This window comes from Alosa sapidissima, chromosome 10 (assembly GCF_018492685.1).
Source record: "Alosa sapidissima isolate fAloSap1 chromosome 10, fAloSap1.pri, whole genome shotgun sequence".
Taxonomy (NCBI): domain Eukaryota; kingdom Metazoa; phylum Chordata; class Actinopteri; order Clupeiformes; family Clupeidae; genus Alosa; species Alosa sapidissima.
This window is the reverse complement of record NC_055966.1, coordinates 31,227,674-31,248,411: the sequence shown is the minus strand read 5'-3', so window position 1 is coordinate 31,248,411 and position 20,738 is coordinate 31,227,674. Positions and strand designations below refer to the sequence as shown.

General features: G+C 42.6%; 1 protein-coding gene across 1 annotated transcript; it reads right to left on the bottom strand.

Moving 5' to 3' along the window:
• Positions 1-18,629: 18,629 nt before the first annotated feature.
• On the bottom strand, positions 18,630-20,383 carry lratd2b (LRAT domain containing 2b). The gene is made up of 2 exons (XM_042106236.1): positions 20,270-20,383; positions 18,630-20,186 (listed from the first exon to the last, which is right to left on the bottom strand). The coding sequence occupies exon 2, from the start codon at positions 19,895-19,897 to the stop codon at positions 19,076-19,078; it is 822 nt and encodes a 273-aa protein (XP_041962170.1). The 5' UTR covers positions 19,898-20,186; positions 20,270-20,383; the 3' UTR covers positions 18,630-19,075.
• Positions 20,384-20,738: the final 355 nt, after the last annotated feature.

The following is a 20,738-nucleotide window of genomic DNA, read 5'->3' as shown; positions in this document are numbered from 1 at the left end:
TACAAGTAAGTATAAGTATATATACTCTTTTGATCCCGTGAGGTACACCACGGATACCCACACGGACAACTGTTCACTTAGATGATGGAGAGCATGAGGAGACACATAGGAGCCAAGTGGTATAAGTAAGTATATATACTCTTTTGATCCCGTGAGGGAAATTTGGTCTCTGCATTTATCCCAATCCGTGAATTAATGAAACACACTCAGCACACAGTGAGCTGAAGCACACACTAATCCCAGTGCAGTGAGCTGCCTGCAACAACATCGGCGCTCGGGGAGCAGTGAGGGGTTAGGTACCTTGCTCAAGGGCACTTCAGCCGTGCCTACTGGTTGGGGTTCGAACCGGCAACCCTCCAGTTACAAGTCCGAAGCACTAACCAGTAGGCCACGGCTGCCCCAAGGCCTCTCTCCTCCAGCTGCTGTTTTCTGCTCCTTGGGATTGCTGTGATTACTGTGGTCGAGTGATAGAACTTGCACTGCTGAGAGACGTATCGGCAACAGCAAAAAGAAAATAATTTTGAGACACACGACATGCACAACTGTTCAACCACAAGATGGGCTTTAAGGTTAGGTTAGATGTTGTTGCTATATTGTAGAACATCTCTTTAGAAACACGTCTACAGAAATAGGATGAAGACCAATGACTCTTATGTAAACACAATGGTATTGAGGTCTGCAAAATTATTGTCAATATGTTCATGTATTCTACAACATGTGTACAACGTAATTTGACAGGCATACTACTATACACTTGACTCAACTGTTCATAAATGTAGAACATCAGAGAGATGTAAACCCACAATAGTTTATCTCTGTGAGGAAAGCAGGACTTTCCATGTAGGCTATACTTAAATATTATCATGCTGCACATTTTATATGAGGAGATACATTGAATGCATGCACTGAATAAGTCTTGCATGAAAGGAATGAATGAACAACAAACCTGTTTTTTGAGGATACTCTACTCTGTATGCACAACAGTTGACCACAAGAGGGTAGTCTTCCAATTCATAGCTTGGGCAACATCTAAAAAATATATTTATTTTTTTTAAAATAAAATAAATAAATACATTTTTATTCACAAATGTATGTGAAGCTGTCATAAAAATGCAGCTTGTCATAAAAACCTCTCTGAATGATCCACTCCGCATGCATACAATAACTGCCAATGAACTTAATGCCACTGCCAGCATTTTGGGTTGTAGTCCTAAAACAACAATATTGATCATTTGAGATTGAATATCATTATGCACGTGATGCTGTGAGTGACTTGGAACCATATGGAGGGTCCCTTTCGTCTTTCGAAAGCTTTTAATACTCGCACGGAAGCGGCATTTATCACGCACCAGCTCAACAGCCTGCTGAAATTGTTCCCGTCAGGGTGTCTCTCTTCATCAGCCCTCATCATGTTTTATGATAATGTGTTTTCGGGGGTGGGAAAGCCCAACAGGGTTTCATATCTCACTCCTTACTGGAACACAAAGGGATGGGAAGTTCTTCTCTGACTCTGTGACTAAAATACGCCACCAGCATCACAAGTCATTCTCAGCTGGCCAGATGGTTTTCTTTCACAAATGTGTGAATGAAGTGATCAGATTGGGTCGTTCGATTTGCAGCGAGTTGGTAGGAGACGTGCGGATCACGTGGCGCGGAGACAATTTTTGCCTGACTGGACAACAACGCGTCACGGCCGTAAATTTAACTGGAGCTGAGTTGCTGATGAATTACGTCCAAACCAGTCAGTGAATCATGCTCAGTCAGAAGCCCAAGGCCAGCACTCCCAAAATATTATGGAAATGTCGACAGACTTCCTCTGAAACATCACTTTCATCTAGATGGCTGACTGGTGAAAATATGAACATGGACAAAGTGATTAATCTTTTGAGTACGGTCTTTGTGGCAAATGGGTCCATCCTCAGTTGAACAAGAAATGGCCTAATTAGTAAAAAGTAAAAATGCAATTTCACCTGTCAAGATACCAGCTTTGTGTGTGTCTGTGTGTGTGTGTGTAGCCTATGTGTAAGTGAGAGAGAAACAGGATGTCTGTCTGCATGTATGTGTTTTCAGGGACTTTTACTCAAAGAACTGAGAAGAGACAGGATCCTCTCTCACCACAAGTGTTGCATAATGTGTTATCAAGCCCTTTGATCTTAACACTAGTGATAATGCTCAGTAGCCATTTTGTTACAATACTCAGCCAACTTACTGAGGTAATGCAAGAACTCAGGTCAAGCGCAACACAAATATTCTGGAACTATAACTCATGATGAACCACTGATGTGTTGCCCTACTCCGGTGTCCTGACACTGAAATAAAAAAAGTCTTCCCATTAGCAATGCCTGCAGCCTTACGATACAATATCACAATACAGTGGCCACGATGCAATATAGGCTATATCACAAAACATGTTGGTTCTGAATAATGACCTTGTCCAAAACCGAACTTATCCTATCAGCTGTTCTTCTATAATTTTAACAGCCAGGCCAAAGCCTTTAGGATCGCACAAGTTTAATTCTGTTTAAAATATTAACTTTAAAACTTAAAGTGACCTTTTCTGATGTCATATGCTTTTAGTTTTTTATGCCATATCAATACAGCAGCATCTGCATCAATACGGGAGTGCATCACAATATATGGCCATATAGGCCTATATCGATATTTTGAGCGCAGCCCTAGAGTCCCCTCAGAATCCTAACTGAGGGTCAGCAGTGCAACAGAAACAGAACCCTAAGGCTGACTTTGTGTCAAGCAGAGTCATATCGGTGAAGATCTGTTGTTTTCATTAAGCCAGACTGAAGTCATTGCGGTGCCACAATTAAAGGCAGGCAAATCAGTTTGTAGCCTCAGGCGCCGTGGACAGAGGCTGCCATCGGGAACCGACCTGACTGGCTCCGGCAGACAGCCACTTGGTTTTTTCTGAGCTTAGGGACTCTGGAGGGCAGGACTGTCAGAGTCAGGTGGGCTTAACAGGACATCAAAAAGGAAGCGCTGTGTTTTGGCATTCAGTTCACTTTCACTCGGGATGGTTGATCTCACCTCTCTAAATGTAATTTAAGCCAAAGTGTGTGACCAACACCAAGTGAATGAGCTGAAATGATTGCTGAGTAGGCCTACAGCATGCTCTTGCAATTGGCAATGTAGTAATAAAAGACAATGCTTGTGTGAGCGAGTGTGAGAGGGAAAAGATATCATAACGAGACTTTCTAAAGTTTCTAAATGGATCTCCGTTGCCCTTAAAGGGGAGACAAAAAACTGGAAACAAGCCATTCTGCTGTGTTAAACCGGAATGGCTTGTATAATCTGGAACTTTCTGTGAGCCCTCTTTGTCCATTGGCTACAGAAGTAAACAAAGAGCATGTTGAGATCAAGCTAGGTAAAGGTAATCTTTTAATAATCTTACATCTTGTTTTTATTCAACAGGACTTCAGCCTGTTGTAGCACTTGCTCATGTTAGCCTTCTTGTACAGTACTCTGCCTTTCCACCTAAAGCCTATAGCTTACACGACATACACAAACAACTGTGACAGGCCTACCACAAAGACAGATAGGGAGAAAGAAACATATCTGCAACTTTACAATGTTGGATGGTGGATATTAGATTATAGCAGATCATCCCACCGTTTAGCATATAATTACTTTCCCCTCGCATTCCTGGGAGGTGAGTTTTTGTGAATATATGTTATAACAGTGCTAGTGTGTCTGCTTGACAAAAACACACGCCAGGCCATTAACACACAGGTCTTTCTTTCATGTAACATTACATGAGCCTGGCCTTCGCATCAACATATCAGGGTAGTCTGAGGCATTGTTTGTTTCTTTGAGAATGTACATGCCTCTGTAAGCACCAATGAAACCTCGGTGCTTGGACCCGGAGAATTCCACTAGAGATTGTGATGGCGTAGAGAAAGCTCAAGTTGTGGTCAGCAAAAAGTCTTTTTGTTTTTCACCACAGACTGTACCCTGCACACAGAAAATGTAAGCTTAGGAAATTCTTTTGTGATGGGCACATACAAGTACGTCCTGTGTGTAATCCATCCAGTCATGTCTCCTGTCCAATAACAACTTGGCTTGCACCTTTGATGAGTGTGTTTAGAGTAGAGAGAAGTAAAGTATTCTTAATGATGTTCTTCTCGTTGATGATTACTTTAACGTAGCCCTTCGCCTTCTCCTTCATCAATGTTCAATGTCTTTCCCGAGGTTGAGAACTAGATTGGTTGTGAGGATCTGAAGATAATATCTATATATATCTCATAAACTGGACTGTGGACTAGGGTAATGTAGTGCCATGCTATGTTCCATCCTAGGCTATATCACAGACCTGTTTCTCAAAGAAAATCTATACTGATTCAATCTGTGTTACCAAACCTGTAAAACTTCTGTGTGTGTGCCATCAAGAGTCGAAAACAGGAAGATGTTTTTAGAGGCTCCTGTGCCTGTGAAGTGCTTTGCGTTTTCCTCCACTACATTCTCAAGCATGTTTGTGTTGGGGGCTGGAATGTGTGCAGACACAGCATGCATGCTTAACGTGTGTGTGTGTGTGTTGTTTACATGTTCAAGTTTGTGTGTGTGTGTGTGTGTTATCTTTACATGTTCAAGTTTGTGTGTGTGTGTCTCTGTGTGTGTGTGTGTGTCTGTGTGTGTGTGTGTGTGCTTATGTGTAGGGGTATCTGAGAAGAGTACTCTGTGTTCCTGACCTTCACCTAGATTTTCTTTTGACGAACACTCGTACCATCCAGGAACCTCTCCTCCTCCCTCTGGATTTAGCGCCTATTCAATTCTTGGTTTCAGGATTTTGTTGTTGTTATTTAATCTTTTTTATTTTTGGTCAGTCTTTCTCACATTCAATTGTTGGTTTCATTGGTTTGTTGTTGTTGTTGTTTGTTCTTTTTTTAATATAATTTTTTGACAGTCTATAGTCATCAGGTGGGTCAGTACAATGATCATCTCTGACCCAGAGGCACTCAATGAGGGCTAGACTCTTTTTCTGTCCTGTCGCACTTCACCACGAGAGGCAAAATTACCTTGGCAGTAATTACCTGGCAGTCAAAGATTTGAAGTAGGGAAGTTTGAAGTAGCACTAGAAACAAAAGGAGATGAGAATGGTTTAGCAGGAGAGGCGGGGGGGGGGGGGGTGTTTCCTGACTTCAAAGAGCCAAACTAAAAAGAGTGAGAGGAAGCCAAAGTGTGGATTTAAAAATGCACAGTTTTGTTTCTGACTGAGTAGACAATGGCATCATACACATTTTATCCAGACAAAATGGTTGAGACCCGCAAAAAAACACAACTTTTATAGCTCTTGAGAAATCCGGTCTGAAATGGACCCCAATGTCCTTTCTTCTCCATCATCCTAATTCTCTAACATCCTCCTCCTCCTCCTCCTCCTCTTCTTCCTTTTGCATCGCCCCCTGCAGCCTCCTTCAGAGAAGTGGTTGTGGGGGTGATGTTCCTGTTACTCACTTTTGTATGGTTGTCAAAACAGCCTTTTTACCGGCGAATCAGTCAGCTAGCGATTCCCCCCTCCCCCCCAAGCGCTGTGATTCAACGCGGCCGTGCTGCCACGAACCTCGGGCCACATACATTCATGTAGAATGACTTAGTTCACATGTGGCTTACAAGGGTGTTGGGCCAGGGATGCGAAAGTTTCACAGTACGGCTAATTCACAGCCAGCAGGAGCTGAAAAGTGTCAGAGAATAAAACACAAAACAGCAAGGAAATTCCTCGGGGGGGGGGGGCATATTTATTATCTATTAATCTACTGTTGGTGTAACGGACTTCCATGCCGGTGTGTGTGGAGGTGTGCGGGTTCGAGGGCCGTGAGCGGCGGACGAATTACGACCTTGGTTACATTGGGAAAGGCAGGCCAACACAGTAGAGTGTAGAACTGGAGGTCAGTGCAAGGCAGAAATACTCATACCGGTCATGTGATTGAATCCTATTCATATTCATTTTTGCGGGTGTGAAGGGAGGCCAGTTATTAAGAGATGGGCCACATCCTGTGAGAGTTCAGAAAGACCAGGAAGCTCCACTGTAGTATTATGACACACTAGCACACTGAACTCCTCAATGCAATTTATCAAGCCTAGTATTAAGCAGCACTAGTGTATACATGTGTGTACATGCTGAGAGAGCACTAGCATGTGTCTCTCAGACAATTTCACTTTCAGTGTGCTGACAAAGATGGAACCTGTTGATCAGGGCCACACTATATTTGTAGGTACTTCCTGCTGTCATTGCTCGAGTATGCAGTTGAAGTGGTTTCACAGAGGCCCCAAAATGAGCAATGCGTATGTGTGTCAACATAGCTGGAATTGCTATGCCAAGCCTGAAGAGGGCACAGGGGGTCGCAACAGTACTCAGTGAGAAAAAAACAGCTTTGTGGATCATAGACCATAGATTTGTCTGCTTAAATGTCACTGTACCAGACAACCCAACCAGCTTGTCTGCACTGTAGTGAGATCAGTTATATGGGCACGTGACTTTTGTGCACAGTATGCATTATTAAATCTACAAATGTTTATATGAGAAGGTTCCGAGCTGGGGAGATCCGTCCGCCCTTGTCAAACTGGAATGTTGACACGGGAGTAGCTTTGTTTAAACACAGGCACATGCACGCAGTCACACACACACACACACACACCACAGGCACACAGCGACCTTTTCCATTGCACATAAGCATTACTTAGTTTAGGAAATTAAGCCCCCCCTTAAATCCCGCTGTACACACATTACTGCTAATACCAAACCTGCAACTAATCCCACAATTTGTTCAGCTAGTCGTGATAATATGAGAGGACCAAAAGGCACCCAAGAGGCCACTGCCTCTCTCACTTACAGCTTCAGAACTCCTCTGAAAATGCCTCTACCGTAATTTCCCAACTATTAGCCGCGGCTTATACATTGATTTTGCTAAATTTCTTCAGCTATGAGGTTAATACACGGGGGCAGTTAATATGGTATTAATATGGTTTTGTTTCTTTTAACTTGCATAGAACACTGTCCTGTGGCTTATACACAATGCGGCTAATACACAAAGAATTACTGTAATTAAGTGTGTGCGCTACACAGAAAGCTAATATGATCTTGGTTATCATCACTACTAATCCATTAAAAAATAAGTCATCAGGCAGTGACAATTATTAATTACTAATAATACTAACTCAATCTCTTGATTGACACTGTGTAGATCTTATTGAAAATGTATTTTTTGATCAACAACAACAACAAAAAAAGAAAAACAATCATCAATCGGATCACGTTGCACAGAGACACTCCAGCTTGCTGCTGAGAAGCTTTGGGTTCCTTTAATTACATTCGGTCCAGTTATCTCCCTGGCTGCCCAAAAAAAGAGCTCCCCTCATTGCCTGATCTTGACATGCCGATTCACTGGTGTGTCAAATCAAACAAGACCTCTCTCTGTACGTCCCTGGGCTGTCTGACGCATATTAAAAAGACTGTCTGTGATAAAGGCCAGCTAGCCAAGGCTGTCCTCAGCCTCATTGGGGAAACCAAACACCCAACAATGTAATCATTAGTCTCTGATGGACTTGGAGGTAGGGATGGCACAAAACAGGTACAAAACAGTCTTGAATTGCATGGATCCGACAGCCTGAATTATCAATGCAGTTAACCTTTACATTAGTATCCAATGAATAAACATTTTAATCTATGGCGATTTATACATGCTGAATACCCATTTCAGGGAAGTTGGCAGCTTCTACTTGCCTGGTTTCACCAGACTCTCTACTGCTTCACATCATGAAGAAAGTCTGGGTACTCACAATTGGGAAATGTTTCTAACCCAGGCACAGTAATGGGCGTAGACTCTGCATTAACTTTGAAATCATTGGCCCAGCCTAACCAATCACATTGATTGCTAACATATACCTTCTACTTCTCCTACCCTTTACAAACTGATAGTAAACCACATCAACAGTCAGGAAACAATGTTTTTACCTTCCAGCTGCAATGTTTTGATGATTGCAGGTGTTGCTACTAGCGTTTACCACAGCCACTTTCAATTTTGAAGCTAACGCCATCCCCTCGTCTTGCTGGTTGGCTCTTCACTCTGGTGGCCGAGGGAAGCGTTAATGCGTTGACAGGAGACATAGTATCTCTAAATCAGTGTTTCTCTAAGCGTGGTCCAGGGACCACTGGTGGTCCGCAAGCTATACCAAGTGGTCCGCGAGCAGACGTGGTAAAATATAATATAGATCAGTTGTTTGCAATATTGAAGCAACTTGTATGTAAATCCAAACAGTTCTGCAACACTGCCTATGTAAGCTACGGCAGTTTAAATCATACGAATCTTCTGACACAGTAAGCAAGGTGCAAAGACAATAAGCAAGGTGGTTCAGTGAGTAGGCCTATTGTGTAATACTGTTGGAGTAAGTATACTGTTTTTTTTTTTTAGCTAGGTGGTCCGTGATTTTTTTTTTATTGGTAAAGCAACACCAAAGAACTTTTCCTTTGTCGCACGCCTGCTATTTGTTTATCCAGCTCGGGCTTTGCAAATAACGATGTCCACAGACAAGGTAGAATATGTTGCATGATTTTATGAAAGTATGATGTATTGCGACATCATGCAAGTTAAATTTGTAGTTTCTTATGTCTCATTCCATCAAACTACAGATCCGCTACCGGATCTGGCAAACTTACATAGTGCGGTTATAGCCGATAGAGGGCCGCAAAGCGAATGCAGAAGTGCCGTTCACCCTGTTACGAGTTGATGAACCACTGAAACAATTTTGGAAACATTATTTTAAGGTACAAAAAACTCTTTGGTGTTGCTTTAAGTGGTCCTTGGTCTGAAAAAGTTTGAGAAACACTGCTCTAAATAAACAGAGATACTAGGTGGGCGGGGCCGGGCTAGCATTCTACAGCAGCCATGATGAACCACTTTCTACACAGACCATGAGGCACAGGAAAGGGTGACAGCTGTCTGAGTCAGGTCCTGTATACAAACCCACAGAAACAGTGTTTCACTTCCTTTACTAACGTCTGAACTGCATGACATCAACAGCAAGTAGAGGCATCCTGTAGGCCTACAACAGAAACACTTTAGATAGCTGTTGCTGTGTACACTGTAATATAGTAATAACAACAATAATAATGATAATATTATATCATCAATGAAAAGAATTAGTTTTTATATTAACCAAAAAAGAATAAACATACAAACTATAACTCTGTAAGAGAATTTCCTCAATAAAAAGTCAGTAAGTACGGTTAGTCTTGATTTTTTTTTTATTTGAAACAAATATTTTTGAAAACATGTATCATAAATACTGCCCATCCTTAACATATAACATATAACATTAAATACAGAAAATACTGTTGTACATGGTTATTTTCTTGCCAAACAATGCTATAAAATTACAGTTTTCGTCATTTCATCATTTGATCAATATTCAGAGTAGTTTACATCAGTGAATGTGGTCACTGGCCCTGAATGAAAAGATAACGTGTCATCCATCCAACAGTGAGGCTCTGGCAGAGCTGACGGAACCCACCGAGGGTGTTCCGGGTCTGGCTGGACTGGACGGGTTGGGTCAGGGTGGCAAGGCGACGCGACGCGAGGTGAGGCGGCCAGGCTCCCCCAGCCCCGTGAGGGCTGATCGTGTGTGGCAGGCCACGGGACAGCAGCAGCGTCACATCAATGATTCCCCCAGCCAATGAGACGCTGAGAACAGGGTCAAGCGCGTTTCCTTTCCTCCCTGTCGCACTGCCACTCTGCAGACCGATAAGGCCGCAGGGGCCTCTACACTGGGGAGATAGTATGTGTGTTACTGTGTTGGGTTGTTCCCTTTTTTTTCAAGTTTTTTTTCCCTCTGCTGCTGTCTCTATCTCTCTCTGTCTGCCTTTTGCGTGTCCTCTTCTACTGCTCATCTACTAATGTTCTTTCTTGTTTTTTCATCATCATTGATGTGTTTTTTTTATTCAGTTCCATGGAAGTCACAAAAGTAGCACATGATCATTATGGCATGGGTGTGACCACATAAATGATTTAAACATGCAGTGTTGTTATGAATGCAGAGATTTTCTCCCCCTCATCTTCCTCCACCTCCTCCTCCTCATCCTCCCCTTCATAATCATGTACTGTGGGCAGAAATAAAGTAATAAGACATCTCACTATTGAAAGGGCTGCAGACCGACCCCCCCCCCCCCCCCCCGGCTGGGGCTTTTTTAAGAGCAGCGGAGAACAAAAGGAAGCTGGCGCCGCTCTGCTCCTCTGCGGTCGCTCGGCTCTCTGTGGGGACGTCAGCGGCTCAAGGATGGCAGGGCGCAAATTAGCCCGGCAGGGATGCGGCAGGATCTGAGCCGTCTAATGCCATCGCCTGGAGCAGAAGGCCGAGGGGTGTGTGTGTGTGTGTGTGTGTTTGTGTGTGTGTGTGTGTGTGTGTGTGTGGGGGGGGGGGGGGGGATTAGGTCCCAGACATGACAAAAGGTGAGCTTTGAGGCTGGTGGGGGTGGGGTTGGATGCAGAGGGTGTTTGGGGTTGAAGGTGAGGATGGGGTGTGTGTGTGTGTGGGGGGGGGGGGGGGGGGGTCAGGGTGAGAGTCACAGACAGAGTGAAAGAGTGAAATGCGATCATGGCGTGGATTAGGAGGACTCCCCCTGCACCCAGCAAGGGGCCTCTGTGGGCAGGCATGGATATTATGTGTGATTGGCTTTGGGATTTCGCCCAGTAATGACCCACCACAGCCCAGTGCCCCACCGATACACACATGCACATACGTACACACACACACACACACACACACACACACATGCACGTACGCACGCACACACACACACACACCCACCCACACAGAATCACTATTAAGAAGGCACATCTGTTAGGGAAGGCTTCATTTACACAAATTGTCCCTCCTCTCTCTCCCTCCCTGTACTTGTTTATACTTTCTGGTGGTGAATAAAGAGCTCCAGCCTTGTTCGTTCTTCTCTTTGACTCGGTCAGAGGCTACGGTACCAGCTGGGGATGGGAGCAGCGTTAGTTAAATACACTGTTGCTCATACAAGGCAGGGGAGGAGATATGAGGCCAAATCTTTTGGCATGTGCATTACTCCTCTTTTGGCCTTGACCTTGGCCAACTCGCCAGAAAATGTGTCAAACAAACTTCCGAAAACTGGCTCTAACTGTAGCTGGTTCGATTTAAAGCACAATGTGCATTCATACGTCAGAAGGGAACAGAGCCTTGTCTATTATCTGTGAGTTTACATCTGACAGAACGCCATCAAACAATGTAGTCTTGGCCATATCCTTGCTCTATCTTTAGTTTATCATGCTTTGTTCTTGGTGAATTGTATATGGCAACATTTTGGACCGTGGTCATGAACTTGCTTCTTGTGAGGTCAGTGAAGAGTCACAAGAAGGCTAAATCTGTTCAGTGCCGGAAGAAGGAGGCCATGCTGTCTATCTGCAGCATCTTTGTTTATTTTTACTCTGCATTTGAATGTCTGGATCTGACAGAATTAATATGTATTAGTTTATTAGTTTCCTTTGGCATACATTGTATTCAGTTTCAGTGCACAGGACACAGCCATGCTAGCGCTAATAATTTATGTTGCCATTGTTGTTTTGATGTACTTCATTGCGATGTACTTTAAAGCACACTAATTCCTCAGCTAATATTTGTCTTGGCTGACATACACACACAGACCCAGGCCTCAAAGCCAGCGGCCCAAGTTCGGTTCCACACTGTGCTCCGCTGTTTACAGACAGTGTTATCCCACTTCCCCATACCAAGTCCCACTATTGTCCAGAATATTCCCCAGGGGTTGTGGGAAAGGGTGGGTAGACTTCCTTGTGTGTGTGGATGGCTCTGAGTCTTATTTTGTTGCCAAAAGCTCCTGTATATATTCCACACACCCTTTTTGTATCATTACTTTCATGTTCAATGCTCCGACACAAAGCAGATACAAAGATACTTTGCAAGTCTAACATACCCTGAGTCATACTTGCTTGGTCACAGTTGGGTATTTTAATTTTGTTTATTTGAAAGAAATCTCACACAAAATGGAGGGGAACCGTGATCAGTGAAGTATTCTCCCTCTTTCACATTTTAAAGCGCTCTCACTTTTCCATTTCATTTAGCATGTTAAGATTTTAATCTGGCTTTGACTTGAGCGAGAGAGTTCTGATTGCTGTTGGGGGTGTAATCATCCTATGTAATTAGTCCCACAATGACAGGCAATAAACAGTGGCACACACGGGGGATATATTTGCAGTAGGCTCTAATGATATCCGTAGCAAGGAGTAAAGTGAGTCTGCCACTGTTTATTTCAGAGCACCTCGACCTCACACCATAATACAGACATGTTCAAAAATGCCTCTTGAAATCAAAGATTATAGCCATGTCTTCAACCGAAGATCTGTTGGAATCACAATCAGAAATGCAATGGCATGACCTTATTCACCCAACCTTGTAAAAAATATCAGCAAAGAGTTCAAATCAGTGTCTGTTATCACAGTCATTATCAGACAGCAACAGGAAATGGAAGTACATTCATATCAGCATCACCCAAAGCTCTCTATTCTGAATACCACAACCACAAAAGGAGCAAAAGAATATACAGACTATTTTTTCTCCAAAAAAAACTATAGAGGAAAATCTATGGCAAGTTGTTCTTTTCTCGGCCCGATTCAGGCATGCAGGATCTCTTTCCGGCTTAACGCCGTGGTGCTTCGAGAGAGATCAACATCACGAAATAGCATCAGAGGAAAACCGCGCCAACTCGCCCAGCCTGTCACCGTAAATCACAATCCCATTTCAGTGTGGCCAGAGTGATGCAGCCAATCCAAGAGAACTGTTGGGAAATACAGATTATCTGCCACTTTACTGGGGAGGAGGAGGACAAGCAGCATCCCAATCTGAAAGGAACCTTTGACCGAACCAAAACTTACATTTGTGTTGTTTTAATAAGAGCTTGTTTACAGATCAGAGGCTAATATGTCAAGAAAGTATTCATCAATGAGTCATCATCAGGCACAATTATTCCTATGGAATAAATATGAAACAAATGTCCACATGCTCTATGTCAAATATGTAATGAAGAACTTCCATCGCAGATCCTCGTCCTGTCCTTGTCACGTCACTGTTGTCTGTAACATAGTGGCAATATAACTCCTGTGACCACAACAATCGTGTCCAGGAACTTAAGGCTACATCTTGATGGTTGCAGCTACGCTGTCTAATTTGTATTGTCTTCAGGTTAAGTAAGGCATACATTTAAATAATTCTCATTTGAGTTCATGTCATATGAGTTACAGATATTAAACCCTGACTGGGTATTAACTTCTACTATCAGATAGGTAACCAAATTGGCTGCATGGATTACTGCACATGAAAAGGTTTGAAAGAAAGGGACAAAATATATCAACAATAGTTGGGCTTTGTGCGTGTGCGTGTGTGTGTGCGTGTGTGTGTGTGTGCATGTGTGTGTGCGTGTGTGTGTGTGTGTGTGTGTGTGTGTGTGTGTGTGTGTGGTGAGAGTTTGCTGGTAATTTCCCTATCACTTTATTGTCACAACAGGCTCCTTTGCCAAGCTGCTGTGCTCACCTGCCATGCCAACAAATATTTCATTTTAAAAAGAGGACAGGATTTTCAGCATGGGATTAATGGGGTAATCAGAACACGTGTATCATTTTTTGTAACTGTCTGCATCTGTCTTCATTTAATTATTTAGCTGTGTGCATCACATGCATATATTTATTTGTGTATTTAAATGCTTACGTCAGTATGTGAATCTGTCTAAAATACTGCGTCATTTCCAAAGTATTTTTCTTTTTTTGACAAGGAGGTCCTGAATGGTCAATTTGGAAAATAATTTTAAACAGTACCAGCTCATAATGAAAATCAAAATGTCTAAGAAATAACCAATACTCTCCCATTTAGGCAGTGTGTGCACAATATCCATCAATTTATTATCTTCTTACATGAGCATTGTGTTTGAAATATAATACTATACAACCCTAGCGTGTGGATCTGGGCGATGCAATTCGTTATTGAGATCTTTCCTGATGAGGCAGAACCGGCTGATTGAGTTTCTGTTTGCTCTGTAGTCAAACATAAACTCAGCCACCCAACATCAAGTCACCACAAAACACACATATGTGTGAGTTACATCCTCCAACACATTACAATAACGTCACTTCAGTTTAAAATCATACGTTTAATATCTGTCAATATATTTTTTCCGGGGATAAGCTCAACAGGATTGAATGTAGTAATCTAATATTCACAAGGAGGAATATTATAAAGGTTTGATATCATTTTCCAGGCTCAATAAATATTTGAAAGCACGTTTGATTACGGTTAACTCACAAAGGTGGGGCTCCAGAGAGCTGAGAGTCTTCTTGAAGAATATAAACAGGTATTTTGAATTTCAGGAGTCCTCATCCTCACCCCCTCCAAAAAAAAATAGAGAGGAAGAAAGAAAACTGACAAAGTAGGACTGTAATAGAGCATATTAATTCCAAACCAATGCCTGTCAGGGGATTATGACCATTGTTGTCAGGTGAACTTGAAGCATCTCAAATCCCCGCTAAATTGTGCAGGGGTCCTTTGTCACTCATCTGCCATGGAATTAAAGGAGGCCAAATATCACAAGGACTATACCCTTTATTATTCCTCTATGTTGCACTTTTTTTTTTCCTCAGAAAAGAGAGGTTAGTGCCTAATTAGCATAAATCCATTCAGAGTGTCCTGCCTAGGTAAGTATTCATGATGAACCATTCAAGCAAATGAGGATGAGCATTTAAAAGGAATGGGAGCCAATAAAGCTAGGAGCCGATAGTTATCAAATCAGTGGGGTATAAATTATTGAACTGGCAATAAATGTGGGTCCAAGTTGGCCTTAAGTGAATGCAATCTACTCTCAATTGAAATGAGCCCACCCACAGCCCTTGGTGGGTATATTTGCCTACCAGTTTTGTTTACAAGGCAAAGGTCTTATGTAAGCAGACAGGCAGGTTGGCAAAAGCCGCCATTGCATGGACAAGCTGGGGGGTTCATTTTCAGCAACACATTTGCACAACAAAAACATTATGGAACACTGAGTGGTATTTTATCCTGCCCAGAGAACAATATGTTTTCTGCAAGGCTGGCTTCTGCTGCTTGGGTTGAAACAGGCACATGCATGCACAGGTACCTCTCCTCTACTCTTTGGTTATCAAAGTACCTGAGACCTGAGCTTGCTGCAGATTCACTTTTGACAAATCTGTGTTGCATTGAATAAGAATATATGTATCAGCTGAATTCCATTCTTTTAAATATATATATAATAAATATATATAAAAGAATGTTGATCAGACAGAATGACTCAAATTAAATAAATGGGGAGGGGGGGACTAGTCTGATATAATTCACCACATCTTAATGCACTCCATTAAATCTGCACCTCCGATGCTGGTTTGTCCCAGAACCTCCTCGGAACAACACCGAAGTTCCCAACAGAAGACCAACAAATGCTATTATTTTACTGCCCTCCCCCGACTCACGTATTGTAGTGATATAAGGATAACCAGATTTCGAAGAACATAATATCCAGCTTAAATTCTTACTACTCCAGATGTGGACAACATACTGGAAGTCAGAGTACTATGGTAACTTCTGATAGAAGTAACAAGAGAATGGAAATCTGTATTTACTAAATAGCACTTGATTATGGTATTCATGTGTATTTTCATTTTAGACTACTTGATTCTGAGTAGATGGTGAACACAGAAGATGATTATGTTGACAGTGTGTGTGTGTGTGTGTGTGTGTGTGTGTGTGTGTGTGTGTGTGTGTGTATGTGTGTGTGAGAGAGAGAGAGAGAGAGAGAGAAAGAGAGGTTGAGATGTGGCTGGTGGGTTGGTAGGAGAGGTGAAGTGGGTTCCGTGGCTATGTGGATTTCTGTATATCTTCCTGTTGCTGCACCCGTGGGACTCGGCCACAGATCCAATCGGTGGACTCTGCAGTTCAAACAATCTCTGTTTCCATGGAGGCTATGGCGAAGACAGGAAAGCCTGGCCATTGTGCTGCTAACACAACAAGACTCACAGAACTGTGAAAATGGAAGAGTTTTTGAAGGGTGGGGGATTTAGAGAACAAATATAAAATTAACCTATAACATACTGTATGAAATTAGATTGTCCTTAATACATCTTGTGTGCGGTTTACAGTTGAAATACAGTGCATGAAAAGAGAGAGGCGTGGAGAGAGGCAAAGTGATCAAGTAACAGTGTGAGAATCAGTATCAGTCTGATAAAAGAAAGCTGTCTAGACATAATAAAGAAAGACTCTAATGCAAAATAAGCTCCAAATTTCCATAAACTCACTTAGAGAGTCTACCTTGGTATGGTTTAGAAAAAATATACAAATACAAACACTTGCACTCTGTGACAATTTGCATTCATATCTCACAGAGACAGTCCAATCTTTGTCCTGTGGACAAGAGGCTTCATTGATTCGCTTGTGAGACACTTTTCCCTCAGGTACCAAACCTCTGGCCAAAAAGCATACTACCATCCTGGACTGCAGAGTCCACAGATGCTCTCTGCATGGCTATTATCTCCTCAAATCAGCCTGACCAGAGTTCAAAGAACATTCATTTCGCGACACGTTGCAGTCTAATGCTTTCTGTGGCCCTGGGAGTATCTTCATCGGCATTGTTTACACGGTCGGAAAAGGAAGACCCAAGATTGCGAGCGACGATTATCTGAGGTCTTTCCTTCCTTTGGGACAGGGTCAGATAAAAAGTGAGCCGGAGAAAGAGGGCGGGTGAGAGAACGAGAGTGAAAGAGACAAGAGCGGAGAACAGTTTCAATGGCCGCTTTTAACAGCTCCATAGGACCGTCATTCATTAAAATGACTGGCCACTTCCACGAGATGCATTCAACTGCACTGGAAGTCACTGGTGAAGTAGGCCAACACGGGGAGATGAGATGAGCCATTACGGGAGGGCACTGGGCACCGCGACTCACGTCACGTCCCATGAATCCACCCCTCTGCCCATCCCTCTCACCTTGGAGCAGCAAAGATCTGGCCTGATTTAACGGCCACCTGGACAGACAGGTCATTATGTTCTCTTGCCAGGCAAATATTTCTCAAGGCTACTTATGTGTGTGTGTGTGGGGGGGGGGGGATGGTGTTGGTGGCACATCAGGGATGCAGGAAACATTAAGGCCTTTCAAACATCCTGTTACAGTCTACAATGTGTCTCCAAATTCCCACCAGTGGTAGGTATGGAACTAGACGTCGATTTACAAAAACGCGGACAACATGATGAGACAAAATATAATTTTCAAGGTTCAATTGAGTTTTGAACAGCAAAAGGGAAAAGTAATTACACTATGCAAATGAATGAGTTGTAGAGCCATGATTAATCTACATTAATCTAGTGTTATGTTGATCCCCCACACCCAAATAGATTAGGGAGCAGATGTATTAACACAACATGAAAAGTGTGCTGGAAACGACATGCGTAACTAAGAACAGCGTCAGCCACACAGCAGAAGAGAAATGACTACTTGTGTGTGTGGAGATCCTAATCTTAAGACTTTTACTTTGAAACACTTCCCTTTAAAACAACTGGCCTTATCGGGTCTGAACATCTGAACATCTTATCTTGGGAACACAGTCATCTTCTCCAGCAGCCGAATAAATCCCCCTACTTCCCTGGCAAAAACCAGGCTTCCTTGGGCAGTGGCACTTTACAGATATCATTTGTGTGGGGCATCACTCGCCAACAGTCTCTCCTTTTGTAGAGATATTACGGCACTCTGATTGGTTTTTGTTTACCAGCGTTCCCTGGACGGTGGTGGACCTCAAGCCAAGACAGATTTTTAGCCTCTAAACTACATCAGTGGCCAGTCTTGGATGGGTCAGGAAATGTTCAACCAGAAAAGAAGGGGGAGGGGGGGCAGCTTCCCGTCCTCTCAACTCGAAGCCTCAGGAGCATCCTCGTGGGGATTGTGGAATACAGCAGACCACTACAACCACCAGAACAACTACTTTATAACAACAAACATCCAAAAACAAACAAAAAAACAATTCCCTCCACAAGAACCCGATGAATGAGACATGAAATAATAACTAATGGAACATTAACACTCATGACAAAATATATGCTCCCAATATTGTGACAGCTAGGCAGATGCAAAGACGACAGCATTATCTTTGCATGCACATTAGTCATACTAATGAGGACGCTGATACATGTGTGTGCACATGCATCCTGCTAAAAGGTGTCTAAAGCCATCGATGTCTATGCTGGGGACTTAACTGATGGGCATATCCCACCTGGCACCTGATACCATTATTGCTGCATACAGATTTCCATCCATGACCAAAGCCAGGTGTACTGTGAAAACAGAGCAATTTTGAAAACATTGCTGGCATTATTATGCCAGTACTGATGTATAGCCAGATATCAAATATCCAAAGTCCACAGTTTTCCCAACAAGCTGGAATTAATTGTTTCACTAACACATGTGGAATTATGGCAATAATATTGGCACTATGTGGGATTAGGCAAAAAAGCTTATTGCATTGGCTCATTTAAACACATGGGTTAGGGCACTCAAAAATCTACCATGAAGATCACTTTGCATATCCCATGTGTAAAAACAAAATAAAAGCAATTTATGAAAAATATGCCATTTATTTATTTGTTAAAATACACTCAGTCATTGATTGGCTATGAATTTGTCAGGAGATCATGAAAATAAAATTGAGTAAAGCTTTAATCACAGTATTGACTGAAGCAACTTTACGTGACTTGTACCAAAGAGTGGCTTTATTATAAACGCCTAAAAAGTAGCTAACACCTGAGTTAGTCACTTGAGCGTTTAGCTCACTTGACAAAACGGGTGCGTAAAAAAGTGTTCGGGCTAAAAATTCATACATTTACAAAACTATTCTACTGGAATGGGAAGCTATGTTCCAACCAATCAAAGGTTAAGACTCGGAGATAATGGTTGACATTGTCTAACAAGAGTGCTATTGATCATGTCACTATCCACAGTTGTAGTGCATGTCATCTTTCAGAGGCCACACATCCAATAACAAACCAACAGCTTTTACTCCATTAATTGGGATCCTGCTCATTCTTCGTGTCGTCCGTGCAGTTTAGATGATTGGATAGCTCCTGTACGACTGCTACTTTGCCAATTTGGTCGTTCCTCCTTTTCTCCATAATTAAGTCCTCCAAACTTTGAAATTCCAAAACGTGGCTTCTCTTTTCAGATAGTTGTAACTTCATCCTGTATGGCTGCTTTCCAATTCGTATTTCCCCACCAATTTTGAATTCGCGCTTGCCAAATTTGCACCAAGCTGCAAAGCACTCGGAGTTTCTCCAATTTAGCTCTCTATCTTTAGCTCCGACTTGCTCCATTGCGTTCTGCACCACCACGTCAGGGTTCAATGGTCGGAATTTATAAATGTCGTTGACTATTCTGCCTCTTTTGCCTTGACTGGCGTCCGTCAAAAAATTGTTTCTAACCTCTGCCCTGTGTAAATGAACCACCTGGAAGTCTCCGACATACACTGCCCAGTGTGGATAGTGACCATTAGCAACAAATTCAATTAAGTCACCGGGTTTGCACTTGTTCAGAAGATTTTCAGGTGAGTGCGTTCCCATTTCTATCAATGTTAGGCTCCTTTCATACACGCATTCCTCTCGGTAGTAAATGGCACACTCCAACTCATTCCCCATGTCACTCTGATGGTCTTCCTCGTTTGCCTCTCTGTCGGTCCCTTCAAGGTTGTCGTCCTGATCGTCGTCATCGTTCGAGAAGATATAGGACACTCCGATGCGCGGACAGTCATCCTCCGGGTCGAACCCGTTCGGATCTGCAGTCGGAACTTCTGCGTAACTTAGATGTGTCAATTTCTCCACCTGATTCCCCATGCCACTGTCCGACAGCCGCGTATACAGGTGAAAGACTTGAAGGACTTTGACAACGCAGCACGTAATCCGACGTGGTCAAACCTAATTTTTAGGTGCGCAAAGGTTCAATTCCTTTGGGGTGTTTCGTTTGCATGATGTGACCGATATATCGGAGTCTATAAAGAGGTGAGTTCGGTTGAAGTCGGGTTTCGACAGTTTTAAGTTTCAGAAGCTGATACTGGAAAAAGGCGATCCAAGCAGGTGTGTTACACCTGTTCTCTTCCTGGTCATGATCGCAAACACCAACAGCCTGCAAGAAGAAAGTCACATACTTTGGTAACTGTTCAGTTTCTCAAATGTTGCACAAAATTAATAACTTCTACAATTGTCTACCTGTTCAAATTTCTTTGGTGCCCCCGTTTCCTAGCTTCGTAGCCTAGTGTAACCGTAGTCGAGCAGGATTCTCGGAGTTCTGGCAACTACAGCGCTCAAAGCGGCGTTGGGTATCTACGGCAATAATTACACAACACGTTGTCACTTAAAGAGACAGCACACACTCTAAGATGCCGGATGTCAGAATGAAAGTTTGGACGAGGAATAACGTCTGAAGTATAACAAACAGAGTGGTTCTTTCCGAAATATGTTTTCTCATATCTTATTATAATGCGTCATATTTTTTGGGAAACAAAATAGCATTTTTGAATTATGAATTATACATCTGACAGGGCAGTGAACCGTGAACCTTTTACACACTGACAAATAAGAGTCTGGTTCTCTAGAATTGCAATAATCCACAATATAGATAAAAAAATCATATCATTATATTTTTTAGGATAAACTAACAAGTGTGTGTTTGTGAATT